At 34.2% G+C, this 24,888-nt stretch overlaps 1 protein-coding gene across 2 annotated transcripts in view; it reads left to right on the top strand.

The window, feature by feature from the left end:
• Window positions 1-24,888, top strand: part of LOC126878799 (transmembrane protein 268) — an 85,620-nt gene that overhangs the window by 41,230 nt on the left and 19,502 nt on the right. The window contains exon 5 of one of the 2 annotated variants that reach the window (XM_050641697.1): window positions 22,878-23,037. In XM_050641697.1, coding sequence (XP_050497654.1) covers window positions 22,878-23,037 — 160 coding nt within the window. Of the gene's footprint in view, window positions 1-22,877; window positions 23,119-24,888 lie in introns of those variants that run through there. The other variant, XM_050641698.1, reaches the window with a different exon arrangement.

Below are 24,888 nucleotides of genomic sequence, written 5' to 3'. Positions count from 1 at the left end.
ATATTAGTATTGCATAGCTTTTGTTTTGGATTAAATATGTCATTTTGGATTGATAAGATAATTATTCTAATATATGATCAAACATTTTGACAGGAAATACAGAATAATACAGAAATTTTGCGAGTTGTATCTACATGGCACATAATACGGTTCTTAATAAACAGTTAGCCTTTTATAACAGGTTCTTTTCTTCTATTGCGGGACGGTATCACAGATTAGTTAACAAGAGAATCTGCAAAAAACCAAATTGCCTCATGTCGATCTATGTAGTTAGATATTGGTTAGTAAGTTCCTTGTTTATCCTCGCCTAGATTTGATTTTGTTGTATAAATATGTAATTATTTTCTCTAGTCTTGATAAGTTAATACGGTATTTGTTTATTGTAGAGAAAATGTATGACATTTGTCCATTGCAGATGGACAAGTTCAAATGCTTTTACCACGTCAATAAAAGGTGTGTAGGCGGGTTTATTACTCAATTGGTATTTCAGTTATTGGTATGTGACACAGGGGATATCCGTATCGGATCTGAACTCTTGTTGGTCTTCTACGGAAGTAACAACATTCATATTAAATTGATCTATGTAGTTATAATCTTTGTTGAAATTTGTAATAGAATGTACCAAAACGGGATGATCCTAAATCTGTTTAACTAATAATGATAAGGTAACTAATAAAGTAGAAGAGCAGTAATATAATATTATATAATTCGATTTGAATATTTCCTATGCTCTTTTTTATTTTGTGACTTAGCTATTTAGTCAGTATTGCCTATGATTCTTCTGCTATGACTAGGAGGTGTTAATTATTATTTTTAAGTAAAACATTCTTTTAATATCTAAAACTGCTAGTAACATATTAAAATTTTTATCTAATCCTTCATATCTAAACTTTACTTTAACTTAACCGGTTCTCTTTAAACATATAATAATGCTTATGTGTTACTGTTGTTTGTCTTGTCACACAGGAAAGCTAATAGTTGGTGTTTTTTGTGATAATTTGGTAGTTTATAATTTTTAATATATATTTTTTATTTCCAAATTTAGGAAAGATTTTTTTTATTTGATTTTATATATTTTTTACCAAATTAGCAGAATCTATAGTAGATGCTTTTAGAGGCGGGGTAAGTAGAAAATAAAGTTGGGTGTTTTTACAAATTTTACCCGTTGACTAACGGTCAATTTCAGTGACGTTTTCGCTGGGGAGGAGGGGGTTACTTTTCTTAATATAGAAGTATTAAATTTTTGTAAATGGACTAATAAAATATTGTTCTTAAACTAAATGCACATTTATAATTATAACGAGCGTTATGGACGCCTGGCTCTAGTATTTATTGTTCATGTAGGTAATGCAATACCTTGGTGCGGTTTGAAAATAATATTTGCTAAGGTACTAGTACACTTTAGAAGACCAAAAAATAAGCATTTTTTAAGATTTTTTTTTCTCAGAACCTTTATTAAAAATGAACATAAAACTTTTTACATATTAATATCTAACTCTTAGAGAATACAAAAAATTTATCTTTTTTCATTTATGCACGTACTCTAATATTGTAGAGGGCGCCAAAGTCGAAGCCTCGAAAAAAAGTAGTTCCGATGGCGGACAGAGTTAGTCTCAGGATTGGGATCTCTGAATCAAAAAAATCGTACGGCATTAAAGCTCGTAAAGAGCACAAAAACGAAGTTAACGGTTTGCTTCAATTTTTTGGCTAGACAATTTAATGACTTTAATTTTGAATTTATATTGAAAATTTTTAGAACTGATATTAAAAAGCAGGTATAATTAACTTTTAATAATAAATTAATACAAATACTTATTTTAAAAATAATCAATAATTATTCACTAAATTGCAATGACCCATTTAGTAATCACAAGAAAAATCCAGGTCCGGATTGACAAAAAAACATAAAGTAATTGTGACCTTCAAACAACACCCTGTATGTTGAAATTTTCAAAATCAGTTTGAAGATTTGAAAAGCACACAAAACTAAGTTTAATGGCACGCTTCAATTTTTTGCGCAGACAATTTAATGACATTACTTTTGAAATTATATCTAAATTTTTGTTAGAGTTATCAGAATTCTTAAAAATTTCAAGATAATTTCTAAGCTAAAGTCATGTAATTGTCTACGCAAAAATTGGATGCAAACCACTTAGTCTTTTGTGCTCTTTTCAAATGTTCAAACGGATTTTGAAAATTTCAATATACAGGGTATTGTTTCAAGGTCACAATTACTTTGTTTTTTTGTTAATCCGGACCTACATTTTTCTTGTGATTAGTAAATGGGTTGTTCTGATGTAGTTAATAGGTATAGATTATTTTTAAAAGGAGCATTTGTTCATTAACCTTAATAATTTTTTATTAAAAGATTTTTTTGTACCTGCCTTTTAATTTCACAGTTCTTAACCCTCCGTTTCTCGCAACACGGTGTATGAGACAGGCCCTCTAAATAACTTCCTATGACTCTGATTGTAGTGGAGATTTTGAATTGCTGCTGCATATACCTCTTCAGTCATCAGTCAACTGTGGCTAAAGTCCGCATGCAGTGTAAAAAAGAGTATTGTACTTTTATTATTAGGCAACACGGTGTGGTACACCGGGTGTCAGTATTTCTGCCCAAATTTTTATCAGACATCGATAGTTTTAATTAGTAAGGTAATTTAAGATCTTTTTCTTATTTTCAATGTGTATATATTTGTTTATATATTTAGATATGAATTATGAGAAGGAGAAGCAAAGATTATTAAAATTATTTGAGGAAGTATCGACTTACGAGGAAACGTATGAAGATAATGATGAACAAAGTTACTTTTTATTAAAGGAATATATTGTTGACACAAACGCATATCTACAAAATTATATGATAATATATATTCATTATATAATATAATTGTACACAATTTTGCAATTTTTTTTTAAATATTGCCTACCCATATTTTTGCGGTCTTCTGCACCGTGCAGTTGAGTATTCGATCACAAAAAATTGGCGCGAGTAACGGAAGGTTAAAAATTTCAATATATGTACCTTATTTCAAAATTAAAGTCATTAATGTCTGGCCAAAAAATTGAAGCAAACAATTAAACTTAGTTTTTTGTGCTCTTTTCAAATATGCAAACTGATTTTAAAAGTTTCAATATACAGGGTGTTGTCAAAATGAATTTTTTAAATTCCGGACCTGGATTTTTCCTGTGATTAGTAGTTGGATGGTTTGGGTTCTAAATGAGACATATTTGTACCAAATATCAAAAAAATATACAGGGTGGTTCTAAAGTTGGAAAGGTCCAGAAAGAAATAGGCACAATCGATAAAACATCCCGTAACACGGTAATAAAAATAGGTGAAGCAATAAATGTAATATATCTACAACCGCCTGAGTTACCTCTGTTGACCATTTGAGTATTTCCCTTTCCCAATGAAACACCCTGTGTACTAATATCTAAATTCGAAAGTTTGATTATATTTTCTATTTTACTTTAAGGTTATTGTAATCTACGTGTCGATGATTAATATGAAAAAGCCTTGGAATGTCGACGGTAAATGCGTGATTATTTAATTTTCTCGTATTATTTCATGGCTTAGGTACTTGATGACAATCACAAGTTATGTAAATCGTCATGGGAACTAAAAAAATAATTAAACGGTCATTTTGTCAACCGTGATTTTTACTATAGCCAAAAGTTGTAGACGTACTATGAGAACATTCGTTACACTTAATGCAATATTAAGTAAATCATGTTTTTTCCAATTAATAATAGAATTTATGTTTATAAATGGTATGGAGGTTAGATACGTTTATATGCAAAACATTTTTTATGTTGAAAGTAAATCTGTAGATTAAAGAAACGGTTAAGTTACAAAGAAATGGAAAATAAAACCGCCTACGGAACTCCTCGACCATCCTTGTCGGGGTGAGTTCTACACACGTCCCGACCATACTATCCGACAACCGACAATACTGAACTTCTTGACTATCCCCGTTGGTACACATTTTCTGACCAGTACTACAGTTAGTCTGTCGGAATATTACGGTTGCATAAACAGATCGAGCGGCCCGACCGTCAGGTACAACTTATTTTGTCTGTCAACAGGCGTACACAAACACCAACCGTCAGGCCCAACGTTCTTGGTCACGAAAATTAGGCGGTTATGTCGGGACTTGTGTACCGAGAGGTTTACCTGAGATGAACTCGCAACTATTTCACGAGGAGTGAGGTTATCTGTCAATATCGCAATATCTCCAGGTTCGTATACAATTCTTTTTAGCTGACTAATAACGATCTAAAAACAGCATCGAACTGATTTCCCTTTTCAATTTACTGCATGTTCTTGGTTGTTGCAGCTATTTGTGTTATATACTTAACAAAAAATACACCTTGTATACCCAAAACTTGGTGTGTTACCAAAATTCAATTTTCGCCAGCAGTCTATATTTTTTTTCGACTAGAATTGTTGTGAACTTGATTCAGTTCATACTAGAAGTTTGTAGTTCTGCAGTTTTATTCTAGAAAGCCTGTTCAAGAAAAATTAATATTAATGTTTTCACGGGATATTTAGGGCAATCACTGGACAAATTATAAAGAAAAGCGTCCAGAAAACCAGCTTACAAAGGATGTAGTGTTCAATTTTTCACGTTCAAAAAATTAGATTTTATTTTTACTGTATGAACCCCATAATTACAATCCTTAGTTTTAAATAATTCTAAAGTCAACCCTTACTAATATCCTACTACTGACTAACAGTTACTACCTAGTACATCCCTACATAATTTTATCCCTACTTTGTCCCTACCAATACAACCAATGCTGGGCGATCGCAGCGAATCTATCTTAGTCTCTATTGATTGTCATCCGCCGCTCAGGATACATCAATCTAAGTGTGTTAGTTTTCTTTGGCAGAGCAACTCTTCTCTACTGGCCCGTAAAGGCGGCAAAAAGTACAAATAACTCTCTCTCGTGTGTTAGCTTTCGTTTGGCAACACATCTCTGCAAAATAAGACAATACTCCGTGAACTAGTTAATCCCCGTGTGTTACCGGCATATGTAGTTCATCAAAACACGCACGGTGAATAGTGACCGGACAAAACTTGGTAAGATGTTTATAGACGTATAATATAGTCTGTATTATCATAATCCCTCCCTAAATTTCCACTTAAACCAGCATCCTAAACATACAGTCCATGCAACTGAAATTATATTAATAATTTCATATATTTACATACATACCTTTATTCTACATGCAGCTAAAGCCGAAATTACGAATGTTTAGACCTACTTTACGTCAATGCGTATATGAAGATCGAATTCTGCCAGATTTACACAGTTCGACTGAAAGCCCATACTAAGTTGTATAATTTAATTTTTTTGAACGACAAAGTTAAACTCTCCTGTCGCGAGTGTATATTGAAGCGATTTTGAGACCAGGTTTAATGTCGTTCAGCCTTATACATTTAATAACAATCGGACTATTACATCCGCTAATTATGTAACTACAGAGCTGTAAGTCTCTAAAATGGGGCGATGAAGTCCTGTCCAGCGACATGTCCCTCTTTTTCTTTCGTAGGTCTGCTGGCCAGCGCTTTTTTAGTTTGTTTTTATTGATGTATGGTTCAAGAAGTGGATCAGATAATTATTTGGATTTTCTTTGTTTTTGTACTTTATGGTCAAGTCTTCGTATAGCGTTTGGTTCGAGACGTGCCAGGAGGAATCAGCCATCCTATGAAGGATCTTGATGGATATCTCTGGATAATAGCAATATTTAATTTACTTGCCTTAATTCTTCTGCCTTTTTTTTAACATTCCTCTTTCCGTAGAGTGAAGTTTACTTGGACTATCTTGGTTTCATTGAACGGTATTCTCTATTCTTGGAACCATAAGATTTTTAAGGTGATTCTAGAGGACGTTTGGAGCGATTATAAGATCAATATGGGATTCTAGGATGATGGTATTTTTGTTTGTTGGTCGATCTGTAGTATATACTTATAACTTATAGATATGTAAAACACCAACTTTTGTAGGGATTGGGATTATTTTAATATTTTGCAGTGAGCGATTGAAATATAGATTTTATTTGTGTGAGACTGTAAGCACTGATATAACATGTTTACATAATTTTATTGGTAACACTCGTATTTTGATGTTAATTTTACAAAAGAAAGCAGCATATTTTTAATATGAATCCCTCAATATTTTCACTAAAATACTTAACATGAATAATAGTGTTAGTCATTATCGATAATCTTACTTATTCGGTGTAACATACTTTTAATTGGGTTTTTATCAATTTCCAGTCATGCATTATTAATAATTTTAAATCACCAACAAGGAATGAAAACCATTAGTATTTATGACGCGTTTTTACATACGTCACACCTGTTTCGAAATTGAATGAAAGTAATTGGAGTGTAGCTAGTAATATTGCATTGCTTTAATAAACATAGTTTCAAAAGTTATGTTTCACCTAAAATTATGCTCATTTTCATAGTTCATTTTTTCATGAACAGATTAACGGATTCCGCTAACTGTTTTTATTATTTTAAATTTTTCTTTGGTATTTACACACTTAAGAAAAAGTTTACTCAAACTTCTTTTTTTTTAGAGAAAGAGAAAATTCTCTATAGGTCTTTTTTCTCCAGTGTCTCCAGGTCTATAGTGGGACAGCCAGAATTAGTTCCCTTCGGGATACACCACATGGGGGGTCCGGACAAATAATCCCCGGACAAATAATCCCCGGACAAAAAATCCCTATAAAAAATCCCGGACATAATATCCCCAAGAAATATTTGCTGCCGAATAGTTCTCTAAAAGTTTTCCCGAAATTTTACCAAGTTTTGAATTCCAATTCCATGCCGAGAACTTCAAATTTTACATGACAAAAGAATGTGAGTTTTTTCAAAAATCTTTCATAGCTCCTCGGGGAGAGGCCAGATGGGAGAAGGTTTGTAGGACGACCTAGAAAAAGGTGGAAAGATGCAGTCAGAGAAGATCTGAAGAAAATGTGAGTGAGACAATGGGAAATAGTGGCACAGGACCGACAAAGTAAACAGTGGAAAGCAATAGTAAACGCGGTAAAGATTCTCGAAGAGTTATAACGATATTGATGATGATGACTAAATATTTTTGACGTTAAGTTTACAAAATAGAACAGGTTTTTTTTTGCATTACAATCAAGATTATCGTTTTCAAGACCAGCAGCTATCATCACGAATACGCAATGTTTTGAACATAGTTATTCAAAACAGAATGAGCAAAAGATTTAAGCGAATAAACGTGATTCCCACAGCCTTAGCTCATCCCCCATATCTTCCACGATTTTTGAAAAAAACTCTATTGTCATGTAAAATTTGAAGATTTCGACATGGAATTGGAATTCGAAATTTGGTAATCGAAATTGCAATTCATGCTTAATCTTAATTGCTGTTCATTATTTTCGTACCGAAAAGCGGTTTCATGTGCGATTGCTACGTATAACCCTCATGGACTGAGGCTGAAAAACATTTGCGTCGATTGCATTCACGGGAAAACTTTTAGTTAGAGAATTATTCGGCAGCAAATATTTCTTGGAGATATCATGTCCGGGATTTTTTGTGGGGATATTTTGTCAAAAAAAAAATCGTGGAGATTATTTGTCCGGGATTTTTTGTGGGGATTTTTGTCCGGGGATTATTTGTCCGGGGATTTTTTGTCCGGGGATTTTTTGACCAGGGATTTTTTGTCCAGGGATAATTTGTGGGGATTATTTTTACGCGGATTATTTGTCCTAGCTTCCCACAGGGTGCTCTGAAGACTCTGAAAAGAAGAAACCTAGGTCAGCCGATGGTAGTGGCCCCCAATCGATTTGAATCTAAAGCTGTCTTTCCTTCTTTTTTTTTACCTGTACCGGGTGGAAGAAAAGAAGTGTTTTTCTTATGTTAAGTTTCTCCCTACAAGAGAAGTTTCTCTTGTAGGGAGGAGAATGTACAAGTGTGAGTATACATCGAAATCGTATTGTGGTCTTATGTTTTTTAATGCCTTTTTAATTTATTTATGTGTTTTAACTGAAACAAAAGTTTGACACCCTGTACATCCTGTAGGGAGGAAATGGTACGTTCAGGAAATATATCGAAATTATGTTGTAGTCTCATATTTTGTGACATTTTATTTTTTAGTTTCTCTGATAGATAAAGGAACAAAATGTTCAAAGAAAGAAAGTGTGTGCAATGTACCTCTCTCTATTTAAAGAGCCTTTACCAAATCAGTGGGGGAGAGTTGGACAAAACGGGATACCATTCTTGTTTATTTTTATTACGGAAAAAATGTTAAAGAAATTATCATAGTATTATTTTTTGTAGGTATAACATTTATTGAGGCACACACAAAACATATTTTTAGCTATTTTTAATGACTGGAAAATAGTAAAAAAAAATATTTATTAAAGTCCTGCACATCCCGTTTTAGCATACCACGGTTGGATAAAACGGGATAGGTTCACAATATTTAATTTTTTGCATAAAACTGTCTAAAAGGTATATTTAAGTAGATATAAGACTGCAAAGCAAAATTTACCTTTGAAATATCTTCAGAAAACAATATCTTCAGTAGTCAGAAACTTAAAAATAAGCCTTTTTTTATGTTTTATTACAAAATGGGAAATAAGACCTTTTATTTAGGACTAGGTACGTATATCAGAACAAAAGTCATATAAAAATATGTTGTTCTTTTCTGCAGTATGAGAACACGCTTTATCGCTATTTAAAAAATTAATAGGCCAACAAATAAGTAGGTGGATAAAACGGGACATAAAAAAATGTATCCCATTTTATCCAACTTATAAGTGTCCCGTTTTGTCCAACTCAGACATTTTTCAAAATAAAAATGGCTCCTGCCTAAACGTGAAAGTAAAATTAGATAGACTACACATGAGAATATTCGTTAATGTGTGCTTAATTAAATGTAATAGTCACCGGAATTATATGTTTAGATATGTAGGCAATATAATGTAGAAAACAACGCACTTAAAAAGTACAAAGTACCAAAAAAATAGAGTCAAACAATTCTAAACACAACAACTTTTCACCAAATAATGGTATCGAGATAAAACGAACTGAGAAAGTTAAAATGACGACTGAGAACAAGTTTTCGTCGTTGTCCGATTGATAGCAGCACTAGTTGGGTATCTAGGCTAGGTATCCCGTTTTATCCGACTATCCCGTTTTATCCAACTCTCCCCTACTTACTCTCAAGGAAATTCCAAACCATCACAGAGTCTCCATTAAACAATCTCGTTTCTCTTATGTTCCGCTGTGCATACCGCTCACTTGGTCGACAAATAACTCTTAAGGTGTCGACCAGATTTGTTAACGTTATGTGCCTTTCTGTTTTTAAAGTTTTGTTAATGTTTTTTTATTGTTAATTTAGTTTTGTTTAACACGTCATGTTACAGAATAAACCCGTGTAATTTCTTTGTTTCTAAAGATATCAGGGACATTTACTTAAAAAACAAAAGTTCACAAAACGTAAGACTACAATACGATTTCGATGTCTACACATACTTATACCTTTCCATATAACATTCCTTTTCTTCCACCCGGTATAAGTAAAAAAAAAGTTTAAGTAAATCTTTTCCCAAATGTGCAAATACCAAAGAAAAACCTAAAATAATAAAAAAAACAAGCTGAAAATGCGAGAATTATCATAACGAAAATTTTATTTATTTAGGTATTTAAATTCATAATATGAAAAATTGCCATTATGAAAAGTTGTTTAAAATTACAAACTATGTTTTAATGTGCAAATATATCCTTCTAATTTAAATATTGTGAACTTACTTACTTAAACCGTCCTCTTTTACCTTACGGTGCCGAGGTAAGTGGAGAAATCAGACGTCTCCATGCTTTTCGGTCAGTGGCAGGTCTCTCTGCTTCTCTCCACCCAATATTTCTTTTTGCGCAAGCTTTTCCAATATCCGGGTGCATATTCTTGCTGGCCTGCCTCTTCGTCGTTTGTTGTCGGATGCCGTTTTCCATACCTTCTTTACAGTTCTGCCTTCACTCATTCTCGCCATATGTCCGAACCACTATAACTGTTTCGTTTGACATTTCAATTCATTTAACGTTTATGTATCAAATTAAACTTGCATCTCGGGACAGCAATTTAGGGTCCTGATCAAGCGTTTATTCGCTCCGTGCGTGACCATGGTGGGGATACACGAAACTATGCCAGTGTCCGTAGTGACGAAATATGTCAACTTTGGCGAATAATGATTGAATAATAATTTTTTTCAATAGATATTTCGCTTACCTTATTATTGCCGTTTTGATTTTTATTATTTATATTTATATTTTCATATTTCATACTGACTTTCTTTCCTTCCTCTATCTGGTGGTATATTTCTATCGTCATCTATTTCCATTTTGTGTTTGGCACACACATAGTTCAATAGACCCAGTTCATGTTAGAATCTGGTACTAATAATAATTTACACTGCCTAATTGCTTTCGATGTACACTTAATTATTGTTAACACCGACAACTAAACTATAACGAAAAAGTGAAGAAAAACCCTTAAAATTGATATTTCCTTCAGAGAACTTTCAAATATCCGCTTTTTTATTTGACACTTTTTATAATAAATTTTATCAAAAATGGTAACTAAATATTCACATTAACGTCAAATATGTCATATGTGTATCATATGTTTAACGTCAAATTGTATTCGCCAAAAATTTCAGGCGACTACGCTAGGTGTCGCAAAGTCACGCGCAGGTTTGGAATAATATGAATGAAATGGCTAAAAGATCCTAAATTGCTGTCCCGATATGCAAGTTGACTTTGAGATCGGTTATCTTGAAGGTGGTTTGAAATATCGAATTGCTGTTTTCAGATTTGGATTCAGGAGACAAAACTACATGGGGCTTCATCGGTAGATCGGCTTTAAGTATTGCAGGAGCGGCGACGCACGAACAGTCTTTGCGAATTTATAATCGAAAACAAAATTTTCGTTGAAAATTACTGGATCCGTTAATCTGTTCACGAAAAAATTACCTATGAAAATAAGCATAATTTTAGGTGATTCATAACTTTTGAAACTATGTGTATTTATCTTACGAAAGTTAGTACAAGTTACAAACTTCATCCGTACGAGGACTGCGTTGCAATTTTTTTCCAAAGGAAAATCTAAATTCCACAACATTTTTTCCGAAATATTTAGTTAAAACTTTAAATAAACCTTATGAATAAAACAAATAATTTTTTGGGACATCTCCATAGGAGAAACCTGTTGTTATTCATTTTAACCTACATCTATGTAAAGGTCCAATGGATCTGTTTAAATCTATTCTTCCCTCTAGTCTTCTTCTTCTCTTCTCAGGCAAGACACGTCAGGAAACGAGGCCGAAAAAGCACTTGAAAAATCGAAAAATTACTTGCCGCTATTTTGTAACTGGAACATCTGGCGGAAGTCGATAGAAAAGGCTTTCCATCTCGCGGGTATAGAAATTTTTACTGCGTCATGGGTTTTTATTAACATTTAAGCAAAAAAGCGACTTTTTCATTCATTTTGGTGAATTTCGTAAAGTTTAATTTGCAATAACTTTTTTCCTGGAATATCCCCGAATATCCTACATGAGCCATACGACAAATGCGGAAGTCTTGCGGAGGATGAACCAGGAAAGAGCTTATGCTTATAATGAAAGAACGGAAAACACACTATTTTGGTCACGTCGTAAGAAATTAAAAGTATGAACTGCTCCAACTTATAGTCCAAGAGGCAGCGCTGAAAAATTTCTCTGAATTTACTAAAGCTAGTTATTTCACAGTTGATTACTGTGATTGTGTAGAGAAACATACTGCGGTCGGTCAAGCGAAACGTAGAACAGGTGGTACTGACAGCTTGTCAAAGTTGCTTACCTGCGTAGGTATTTAAATCTATTTAGTAAGGCTGAAAATCAATACACGCATTTTAAATTGAATATAAATAAAAGTTATTATAGTCGTCAGCTGTATGACGGGACAGAGCCGGTCGGTCGGCCCCAATGAATGTACAGGGTTATTCACTATATTTTGACCCCCTCTAAACTGCTTTATTGACAGAATTAGAAAAAAATGTAAAATACAAAACCTATTCAATTTTTAAATTATGATTTTTTGACATATATATCGTACTAGTGACGTCATCCATCTGGGCGTGATGACGTAATCGACTATTTTTTTAAATGAGAATAGGGGTCGTGTGCTAACTCATTTGAAAGGTTATTCAATTCCCTATTCAGTAATATAAACATTAACATGATTGTTTATACAGGATGTCCAAAAAAATTTTTTTAATTAAACTAATTGTTTAATTAATAATTCAAAATTTTTTTTGACACCGTGTATAAATAATGATCTTAATGTTTAGATCACTGCATAGAGAATTGAATAACCTTTCAAATGAGCTAGCACACGACCCCTATTCTCATTTAAAAAAATACTCGATTACGTCATCACGCCCAGATGGATGGAACCGGTATTCTAATAAGCGGGTTTGACTGTACTTCGTTTCGTGGGTATAAGTTATGTGTTGATATTAGTTAAGTTTAGACATAGGCTTTTATTTACTGTGTTTGACCTGACCTGGGTCATAATGTAACTGTTAAGTTATCAATAAAGAACGTAAAAGTACCATCTATATCTTTTAAAAGTGTAACATTTTTTAGAATCGGTTGTAGCGGGAAACCGATACCACAATATTTAAAAGTATTAAATTTTTAACTGTAGAGTAGAGGCAATTTTTGTCACAGAAGATACGTTTAATTTGTAAAAACACCAAACTTGGAAAATAAATGTACAGCATCTTTCTGTTCACCTAACCGTCATGTGTGTGGCTAATAAAAAAGAAACAGTATAATCATGCTTTATTTTTTAATTATCGGGATCAATTTATAAATAAAGAGTATTATTAAGTTACATTACAATGATGCCAACATTTTTTTAGATATCTTTGATAGAATTTTCTTTTTATTTATATTGCTTCCCATAACAAAGACCATACATTTGTTTTTACTTTAAAAAATTTTTATTGAAAAATCCTTTATAAAAGGTATAACATTTATTGAAATCTCTTAAAGGGCTACATCAATTACAGAACGTTTGCGATATATAAAATATCATCATCAGTGCTACAACTGGTTGATCACATGCTGAGCCAAAAAAATACCGGGGCATAAACCCTTTAAATGATATAAAAATTTGTTACATTAACATTGTTACTTAAAATTCCAAACGATGGATAAAATTTATAAATGCCCTTAGGCACTGTATAACTCCCCCATCACGTGGGTTGCTGAACAGGTGAATTTGTCTTAACATGAAGAATGTTAGATGGCAACTACATAAGCAACATATATGTTACTTAGTTAGATGTCAGTCTAACATTCCTCATATAAAGACAAATCCATCTGTTCAGCAACTCACGTGATGGGAGACCCCACAGTGCCTATAAGGGCCTTATCTTTATACATTTTATCCATCGTTTGAAATGTTAAGTAACAATGTTAATGTAACAAATTTGTATACCATTTAAAGGGTTTATGCCCTGGGTATTTGTGATCAACCAGTTCTAGTACTAAAGATGATATTTTATATATCAAAACGTTCTGTGGTTGATATAGCCCTTTAAGGGATTGTAATAAAATACAACATCAGTTTTAGTAGATGGTGTGGAATCACAGGCTCATTAAAAGAGGAGTACGGCAGGGATGATTCTTGTGACCCCTGCTTTTCAACGTTTACTCCGAAAGAATTTTCAGAAAAGCACTTTCTGAAAAACAAAAGACGCAGGAGAGTTGTAGGGAGGCAGGTCTGGATATGAGCATACGGAAAAACAAAATACTCGTAATAAGTAAACAACGGCATATAAAATCGTCTATATAATATGTAAATAATACCAAACTTGAGCAAGCTGATAAAATCGTTTACCATGGACAGCAATTAAATTGTAACGCAGAAAGTCACGGCGAAATTAGATCTAAGATAGAGCAGGCTAGAGCCGCTTTTAGAAGGATGTCCAAGGTGTTATGTAACAGAGACCTAAAATTGGCATTGAGGATCCGCCTACTTTACGGTGTTGAGTCCTGGACTGTAAATAAAATCGATCTAAATCGCCTTGAGGCTTTCGAAATGTGGTGCTATAGAAGAATAATTTTAAAAGTTTCCTGGATGGAGAAGATTCGAAACTCCACAATATTAGAACGTCTCAGCAAGACTACTGAGATCATAAAAAGCATCAAGCAGAGAAAGCTGGAGTATTTCGGGCATGTAATGAGAGGTCCCAAATATAGGTTGCTACAAAATATCATGCAAGGAAAAATAGCAGGCAAACGCATTCCAGGACGAAGATGAACCTCATGGTTGAAGAACTTGCGAGATTGGTATGGTGTTGATACAAGCATTCTATTTAGGGACAGACAGCCTGTAGAGTCAACGGAGACAGTAGCAGCAATGGTCACTAAAATAACAAACGAGGAAGTGCCTCAAGCGCTTCAAAAAATAAAGAAAGGAAAAGCGGTAGGACCAGATGATATTCCTGGGGGAAGTATGGAGAGCAGTGGGAGAGACAGGAACAAGGTGGCTAGCAGGTCTATTTAATGGAATTATGGAAGTTGGACAAATGCCAGACGAATGGAGAAGCACTATACTGGTACCTGTTTACAAAAACAAGGGAGATATACAACAATGTACAAACTACAGGGCTATAACACTGCTTAGCCACACCACGAAAATATGGGAAAGAGTAATTGATAGACGTATACGTGAAGAGACCGAAATATCCGAGAATAAATTTGGCTTTATGCAGGGCAGATCAACAATAGATGCAATTTTCATTATAAGGCAGTTGATGGAAAAATACAGGAGTAAAGAAACAAATGCTCATATGGTATTTATTGATCTTGAGAAAGCAAATGATAGAGTTCCTCGAGAGATTCTGTGGTGGGAACTCAATAAGAAAGGAGTCCCTGGTGAATATGTAAAGATTGTGAGGAATATGTATGAGGGAGTAAAGACTAGTGTTAGGACAGGTGTGGGAGAGACTGATAAATTTCATGTGAAAGTAGGATTGCACCAAGGTTCTGTGCTTAGTCCGTATTTATTCTCATTAGTTTTGGACCAGATAACAGCGAAACTACAGGGTAACATTCCATGGTGCTTAATGTATGCTGATTATGTCGTGTTAGTAGGAAATAGTGAAAGAGACTTATAACAAAAACTGGAACAGTGGAGACAAGCTCTGAAGGAAAAAGGATTAAAACTTAGTAGGACAAAAACAGACAAGAACATAAAATGGTATCTTTGGATGGTGAACTGATTGTAAAAAGCAATAGTTTTAAGTACCTGGGATCGGTATTACAGAGTAATGGAGAAATAGATGGAGATGCATGCAGTAGAATTAGGGCTGGATGGATGAAGTGGAAAGAAGCGAGTGGTGTGTTGTGTGACAGAAAAATTCCAATGAAGCTGAAGGGAAAATTCTATAAAACAGCCATAAAACCGGCTATGATGTACGGAACTGAATGTTGGACAGTGAAGAAGAACGAGAACAACGAATGTATGTGGCGGAAATGAGAATGCTTAGATGGATGAGTGGAGTGACAAAGAAGGATAAAATTAGAAATGAGTATATTAGGGGAAGTCTAGGTGTGTCACCAATTGATGCCAAAATGAGAGAGCATAGGTTAAGATGGTTTGGTCATGTAAAACGTCGAGACGTTAATGACCCAATACGAAGAATAACTGAAGTGCAGATTCCTGGAAGGAGTAGAAGAGGAAGACCAAAGAAGACCTGGGGGGAGACGATAAGGCAGGACATGTTGGTAAAGGGGATTGACATTGATATGACCCAAGATAGAATTGTGTGGAGAAATGCAATTAGGGAAGCCGACCCCGCATAGGGTAAGGCAAAGATAATGATGATGATGACAACCATGCTATTTAGGGTGGCAGTCAATAAAATTAAGATAGCCATGATGGTAACCAACGTTCTGAAAGGACATGGTACATGAAGAAGAAGAATAAAATACCTTTTATAAAGGATTTTTCAATAAAAAAATTTTGGGATTGATGGTATTATGCCAGTTCAGGAAAATTCTTTCTTTGTGGATTTTGTTTTTACTTCGTTAACTGCGAAAATGACTTTTGACACAACAGTGTTAAATCGCGCCTATATAATTGAAAAAAATACAAAATGCGCCATTTGGTGCTGTTGTGACTCTCCATCTCCCACTATTTTAGCATAATCTCAACAACCGCCACTTTCCATTGGACGACAGCTCTTGGCACAGAAGAAGATAACAGTGCCGAGATCATTTCCATTTCAAAATATAGTAAATTCCATATACAGCGTGTCAATTTAAAAATGTGCCACCTTCTATAATTTGGTCCCCATAGAAAATCTAAAAATATGCATAAACACGTCAAATTTATTTGTGAGGGGGACAGTTTGTTAACTAGTTTTCAACTAAATTACATCAACCCTCTAACGGGGGCGGACACAGCCCCCAAAATCTTTAATGGAATGGGGATTGAGTGATACCTCATTTTAAAGGTCGTTCAACTACCTTTTTAAAAATACAACATACATTATATTTATTTTCATTACTTTTGGAAAAATGAAGTGAAACAGTACAGATATTGACAACAGAACTCCAAAAATTGTTTTGGAGTATTGAACTCCAAATTGAATTTTTTTGGATTATTGGAGTATTTTTTTGGAAAAATCAAGTAAAACTGTAATGATATTAAGTATCGAGTTCAGAACTTAAAAAACTTTTTGGGGTATTGAGTCCAAGATTTTTCCAAAAGTACTGAAAATATGTATGTGGTATTTTTGAAAAGGTAGTTGCACGACCTTTAAAACGAAGTATCAGTCAACCATTCCATTAAAGATTTTTGGGGTTGTGTCCGCCCTCGCTAGAGGGATGATGTAATTTAGTTCAAAACTGGTCTAGAAAATGTCCCCATCACAAATAAATTTGACGCGTTTTTGCATATTTTTGATTTTGCAGGTGGCACCTTTTCAAATTGACACACTGTATAAATTAACTATTTAAAATCTAAGTAACCCATATTGCAAATATAAAAACAGCTCAATATTGGCAGAAGTGTTATATGTCTACAAATTCGCCTTTTGATAATAAAGTTGGATATAAATTTACTATGTTCAAACTAACTCTCCTAATTGCCAATTTTTTCGACAATGTATTAATTGGACAACTACATATATCTGACTCAACCTTTGTCTTTTAACCAATTAATAAACAATATTTCGATGGAAAACAAAACTACCTCATTAACTACAAAAAACTAATTGATTTCACAAAATAGATATATTAATTTGAGGTAAACAGTTACGCAATAATTATCGGCAATGAAATTGTGAATGCAGTTGCAAAAGGTACAATGGAAAATGTATCTAGCCTAAAGCTCGATGCACATTTGCGTCTTTTCAAGCCGCATGCACGCTGCGAGCAAGCTACGTGCGATCGCTGGCGGTTCAGCAGTACATGAGTTGAATTTATTCACTGCACAGTACACTCGAACTGAGCCGCGTGGACCAACAGCACGCCAGTTTCTGCTACGCCGCCACCTGCACGCGGCTTAAAAACGAGTCATGACGTTTGGCAGTCTTTGCTGGGCAATCATTCAATACACGTTGACCGCGCGATTGATTTCAACGTAGATACAGAGCTGTTTATTTCTGGCGTATATTGACCCCGAAGAAACCGCTCAAATGTGTATTGACGAGAAACTTGGCTTGAAAATAAGCAGCTTGCTCGCTGCGTGCAAGCAGCTTGAAAACACGCAAATGCGCATCGAGCCTTAAATCAATTTTCAACTTGGCACAGTGGATTGCCACATGAATTAGAACGATAAAAATCGAAAATTATGGTGCAGAGTAAGTGAGACTTACGGCTGATGTATATTAGAAGGTGGACGTGGACGACACGGTTTTAAATGCAAAAGCATTAGCTAGTTTATCATACAACGGAACGGGGTGACACCGGAAGGGCCGGGGACGTGCGCTTTCTATTGTTCTACGGCACGTATCGCAACATTCTAAGTAAAACTGTATTGATAAGAACAAATACATATTTTAGTAAATGTCTCACTATTATTTACGTTTTTTTTTAATAGATTCATTTTTGTATTTATTCATTTTTACATTTGCAGTTAATTTGTTTTAAATTGTTCCCGATAATTTTGCACATGCGTCATGCTATTACAAATAATCTGGTGACTTGAGTACGAGTCAGTTTAAGGCTTTGTTCTTAATTTGTTTGCTTATTTTTTATAATCCGGTCTCTTGATCTATCATACTGTACAAAGTGTTCTTTGTTCACAGAACTAGAGTTTAACACTGTATATTTTTATATTAATTTGAGGCCATGAGAACCATAGTGACCTAATTGAAATAGTTATTTTTCTACGGCCGTGCTAAAACAACCACTTTCGCGCACGCATTTCGTTTCCGAAAATTGCACTTTCCCGCACGGCGTGCGGGAAAGTAGAATACCTTTTAATATGCCATTATAATATACTATAATACATGCAATAAACTAATATTTAGACATTATTTATTAATTTATTTCAAATGTATCTTATTGTGTTCATGTTTTAATGAAATTAATAATTCGATGAAATAAAATTATTTTGACATAATATTTAAAAGTCAAATCAGTAGACAATTACAATGGTTTTGAATTGTCGTCATGGAAACCAATATCGTCGTCGTGGTAACCCATAATATTGAAAGTTTGGTTTTGACAACCTTGTCCAAGAATTAATTTGTGTATTTTCACTCCTAAATAAAAATTGAATTGAGTCTATTTTGTGTGGCTTTTTTCCAAAAGTACGGCCCTAGATAAAATATTGTTCCTAACTCATGCGGAAAGTGTCTTCCCCGCACTTGACTGCTTGCCCGAACTCTATCGCGTCGTTCGGGTCAACGGCAGTCTCGTGCGTGAAAATATCACTTTCCGCACTAGTTAGGAAATAGTTATTTTCGGAGTTCGGGCAAGCAGTCGAGTGCGGGGAAGACACTTTCCGCATGAGTTAGGAACAATATTTTTTCTAGGGCCGTACGTTTGGAAAAAAAGCCACAAAAAATAGAGTTATATCAGTTTTTATTTAGAAGTGAAAATACACAAATTAATTCTTTGGCAAGGTTGTCAAAACCAAACTTTCAGTATAATGGGTTACCACGACGACGATATTGGTTTCCATGGCGACGATTCAAAACCACTGTAATTTTCTACTGATCTGACTTTTAAATATTATGTCCAAATAATTTTATTTCATCGAATTATTGCGCTAATTTCATTAAAACATGAACACAATAAAATAAATTTGAAATAAATTGGTAAATAATATCTAAATATTAGTTTATTGCATGTATTATAATATATTATAATGCCATATCACAAGGTATTTTACTTTCCCGCACGCCGTGCGGGAAAATTTACTTTCAAGCACGCCGTGCGGAAAAGTGCAACTTTCGGAAACGAAATGCGTGCGTGAAAGTGGCTCTTTTAGCACGGCCGTAGAAAAAGAACATTTCTTAACCTAATCAAGCAAAATGATCAGAGGCTAACAATGTCCTATTTTTTTAGTAATTGTATGTTGATAGATTGTGAGCCTGTGATCATTTTCCTTGATTATGCAAAGTAATGTTCTTATCAGTTAGGTCACTCTGGTTCTCGTGGCCTCATTTATAAGTGGTTATAATATTATAATATAAGAATAAAGACCTTACTAACTATTAAATTTGGCATACAGAGTTTTAGAACTGACTCGTGCTCTAATTTATCATGCTCGTCCAAGTCCAATCTAACTATCTTCATGGAAGTATCCAATATTATCTTAACCAAAAACTATATTATGTGGGTAATATTTTCTTGGGTGGCATATGAAATACATAATGTAAGTTTTTTTTTGAAGTATATAATTATACGATTTTTTATCATATTGCTCAATCTTTTGTTCTAAAATTTTTAAGTAATTTTCTAAGATTTCTTTTAATAGGACCTTGTCGATTGGAGCACTTCTCTTTGTATATTATTAGAAACTTAACCAAGAAAATTGAAAGTATTCAACTTAAGCACAATATTGAAAAAAAAGGTTGTTTAATTTAAGATAAGCACTATATTATGTTTTAAAGGTGCACTGGAAGCCTATTTGTGACCGCTCTGTAGATTTCGAGAACTACACATGCAGCAAAAGAAAAAATACTAATGTATTCTATAGGGTGTTTCAACAAAGGTAACACCGGCTCTTGTGTAGGTAAAAAACTGAAAAATAATTGGGGTTTGTTTAATAAAAATTTTTTGTAACGCCATGTTTTCAATGTACAGAGCGTCGAAGAAAAATAATTTTCCACATTTTTTACGATTTTGCCGAAACTACTGGCAGTATTGTAATGAAATTTGGTGGGTTGTAAGAGGTGGTTATTTTGCGTTTTTTGACATACAGTTAATAATTTTATATTCATCATTGGCGCGCATACGGGTATTGGTCTGAATTTTTTAACGAAAAAAAAAATAGTACGCAACTGAGATATTTCAAATTAAAAATCATTTTTGAATTCCTTGTTCAATTTGTGACAAAAATATACGTTCTCTTTTTTTTCATAGGACGCGACGCTCCATTTTCGTGCAAAAAATAAAATATCTTAACGCTTCCAATATCGAATTAAAGTTTCTATGTTATATGAATGTATAAAAACCTATTCCGAATACTTTGTAAGGATTAAGATGTTTTATTTTTTGCATAAAACGGCGCATCGTATGAAAAAAAGACCACATCGTATGAAAAAAAGGGGAGATATATTTTTTGTCACAAATTGAACAAGGAATTCAAAAATGATTTTTAATTTGAAATATCTCAGTAGCATACTATTTTTTTTCTTTGAAAAGTTCCGACTGTTACTCGTATGCGCGCCAATGATGAATAAAAAATTCTTAAATGTATGTGAAAAATGCACAAGAACCACCTGTTCACTTACCTAATTTCATTACAATGTTGCCAGTAGTTTCGGTAAAATCGTAAAAAATGTGCAAATTTTTTTTCAACGCCCCGTATCTTGAAAACAGATGGCGCTACAAACATTTTTTTACTAAGCAAACCCCAATTATTATTCAGTTTTTTACCTATCCTAGAGACGGTGTTGCCTTTTTTTTGAAAACTTAAAATTATTATCTATATTATTATTTACAACTAAAATTGATGTGGCTAAAATTATAAGTTATGAATTTTTTTTAAGCTTTGCAGTTTATCAATAATCAAATATCGTGGAAATTACAATATTAAATGTAGTAAACATATAAAGTTTATTTAATGTGGTATGCGCAGGCGAATTGGCGCATCCTATAAAATGTTCCAAAATATAGGGCATTTCATAGAAAAAAACATGTTTACTATGTCAATTAGGGTATATCTCAAAATAATTTTAAACTTTATCCTTCATTCACTCACAAATTCCTGTATGAACAAATCTTTAATTTTTTTTACCGTTTATCCATAATAGACCATCGCGTGGACGGTGACTCACCGTTTAATGCATAAAAATGTCTCCATTGCGTGATTCTAAATATAGACCGCACTTTTTTTGCTGTTTCTTGTTGGTCTACCAAATTAATATTCTTCCATTGTGCTTATAGAATATTTTTCATATGAAAATGACATGATTTCAAGAGTGGTAGAATAAAATCGTATAATTATGGCTCATAATTACAATAGAATATAGAAGAGTGCATTTAGCACAAAATAAATCGATTTTAAGATACAGCACCTAGAAACTTACAACTTTTTGCATTATATTCAGGATAATGTCCAGAAAAAAGTATACTATAGAAAAATGGGTGGATATGCATACTTGCATTTTAAAGTGCATAAAATGCATCCAAAAGTGCTGAAACATGTCCAAAGAGGTGCATTAAGGGCCAGATTTTGTTACTCGGAGGGTTTTGCATGTTCACTCCTAAGGCATGTCATCTGGAATTTCGAGGGTTTTCGGCACTACATTGATGCAGGTTACTCATATACACTGTAGTTACTCATATACACAATCGTATACACTGATGCAGTGATACTCGAGGTTTTTTGGGGTTGCCGAATAAGAATACGCCATCAGAACCGGCCCCCGGTATACATGTCTAAACACCGTCCAAACACCAGAAGATAACATATCTTAGCAGTGACCTTGGTCACCCGGTGTTTCTGGGGCCAGTTCTGATGGCGTATTCGTATTCAGCTACCCCAAAAACCGATTAGAACCCCCAGAAGATGACGTACTTAGCAGTGATCGTGGGTACCAAATGCTCCGGGAGTCGGTTCTGATGGCGTATTCGAGTTCATCAACCGCAAAAATCCCCCAAAAAATTCGTTTTCATAAATTTAATGCCGAAAACCCTAGAAACCACAGAAGATATCATGCTTTAGCAGTAACATTAGGCACCATGTGCTCCGGGGGTAGGTTCTGATGGCGTATTCGTGTTCAGCGACCCCAAAAACCCCCGAGTAACAACATCTGGCCCTTAATATGCTTATTTTGGCATAATTATGCACTTTTTGATGCATTTTATGCACTTTAAAATGCAATTAAGCATTTCCACCCATTTTTCTATAGTAAACTTTTTTCCTGACATCATTCTGAACAGAATGCAAAAAGTTGCTGTATTTAAAATCTCTAGGTGCTGTATTTAAAAATCGATTTATTCCGGTGTTTTTAGTGCTAAATGCCCTGGTCTACAATAAATTCAATATATTGAATATTTGTACTACATTTATGCATTTTATGTGTCAACAAAATCGAATGTAATAAACGAGTGGAACATTGTATATTGATATTAAATTTTGTCTTTCTATTTTTAGGAAAGGGCAACACTATTATATCTACGTTACGCTGCTAGATGGGGTAGAGACAGAGCTAGAGGTTTGTTAAATAGTCCTCCCGCATCAGGCGGACGTCATTGCCCTTCTCAAACGTGCCCATGTCAATTCATAGAGGAGCATTTGCTTTGTAAACCTCCAGGCAAGTTGACTATTAAGTCCTTTTTTTCGCTTCCGGATCAGGTGCCGAGGGAGAGATCTCGGATTCAATGATAACGCTTTGGGATTTAAGTATCTTATGTGATACAATATGCTTTGTAAAATTTGCCTTACACTAGTTTTGGAGATATTAATAATTTATCATATTTGAAGTACAATTTGCATCTCAGACGATAATTAATGGGAACATACAGATTTTTTAATTTTGAAAATGTGTCACATGTGATATTTAAATATAATCAAATCTATATAATATAATAATTAAGATCTGCTTTTACTTGCATTCTTTTCGGTTTCTAAACTTACTTATAGACAAGACACGTTTGAAATGGAAATGCTTGGTATTAAGAGAGTAACATTACAGAAGCCAACGATGAATATTTCTTCTCTCCTTCTATTGGAGACTGTGATGTCCGACATGTCTTATTCCATTTAGGGATTTTTAATCAGATCTACATTATTGCTCCTTTTTTATTCTCTGACCAATGTTTCATCTTAAAATATTTGTTAATATACCCGTTTAACTTCCCTTATTTGACCGTATGAGATGCAAAGTGGCCTAGGCCAAAAATGCAATAAATAAGAAACAACGGTTTTCAAATTTCGAATAACACTGTTAATGTGTAACGGGTAGTTCTTTTTGGACAACAGACACAGTAAAAAGCAGGTTCAAAATAAATAAATAAATATATTCTTGTTCTTTAGATACGAAGTAAAATCAAAATAATAAAATAAAACAATATCCTGTTCTTCGTTCCGCCCCCGAAGAAAGGCCCCTTGGCGGACGTTTATAAAAGAAAAACAAAATTAAAAATGTATAAACATTTTCAATTTCGTTGCAACCCGAAAATGCAGCTGCATTATATTCTACTTCAATCAGAGAGTACAGTAAGTGTTTATACCAGTTTCGAGGTTTTTTGCCGATCGTCAGTAGTCACATATGCTCTTCTCTCTGACTGAACCAGGATACACCGACGCGTGCAGTCACGGATTGCAACGAACGAAATAGCTGGGATGCCTTAGTAACATCTGCTAGAAAAGCAAAATATTTACTACTATCAAAAAGTAACGTATTCCTCATGCTATTCCTCAGTACGGAATCGACTTATTAATAGTTACGCTCAGACTCGCAACCACGTTATACCTCAATACGGTATAACCACACACAGTCTCGCAATTACGGAATAAAAAATATCAACAACCTCATACAGGGCATCACAATCCTTCAATACAGGGCTGCTCCGTCCAATAGTCGCAACACTGCGATTGTTCCGAAACTATCCGGAACTAGGTAGCTGCCCGCTGGCGGTCCGGTTAGTTCCTTTCAGCTCATTACACTGGGTGGAACTGATCTTCTCGTACTCATTTTTCTTCTTTAGGTGCTGTGTCTGTATCCAGACGTTGGCCGTCATCATGTTGACGATTTACTGAAACCCTTCTCTGTCGGCTGCTGCGCGAAATAAATCTTGTACTGTGGAGCCAAACCATTGTCTAATATTACGCAGCCATGACAGTTTCTTTCAACCAATCCATCTCTCACTTGCTCCGCTCTCTATTAAATATCATAATATTATTGTATATTATTATGATATTAGAATAATAGTAAATTAAATATCATCTCGAGGCATCCGCCGGTAGTGGAGAGAGCCTAGTGGGACTGCGTGGATTTCGATGCGCGCTCGGTACCTTGCCGGCGAGCTGCTGAATACCGGGCAGCAGGCACATCGATATAAATGCTAGAGGTTATATTGTAATTTTTTGCAGAACAATAATATAATTCTGATATATTCAGTAGTTAATTATAATGTGGAAAATCTTACAATTTTTTACAAAA

This window comes from Diabrotica virgifera, chromosome 1, assembly GCF_917563875.1.
Source record: "Diabrotica virgifera virgifera chromosome 1, PGI_DIABVI_V3a".
In the NCBI taxonomy this organism is placed as follows: Eukaryota; Metazoa; Arthropoda; class Insecta; order Coleoptera; family Chrysomelidae; genus Diabrotica; species Diabrotica virgifera.
This window is presented reverse-complemented; position numbering and strand designations above follow the sequence as displayed.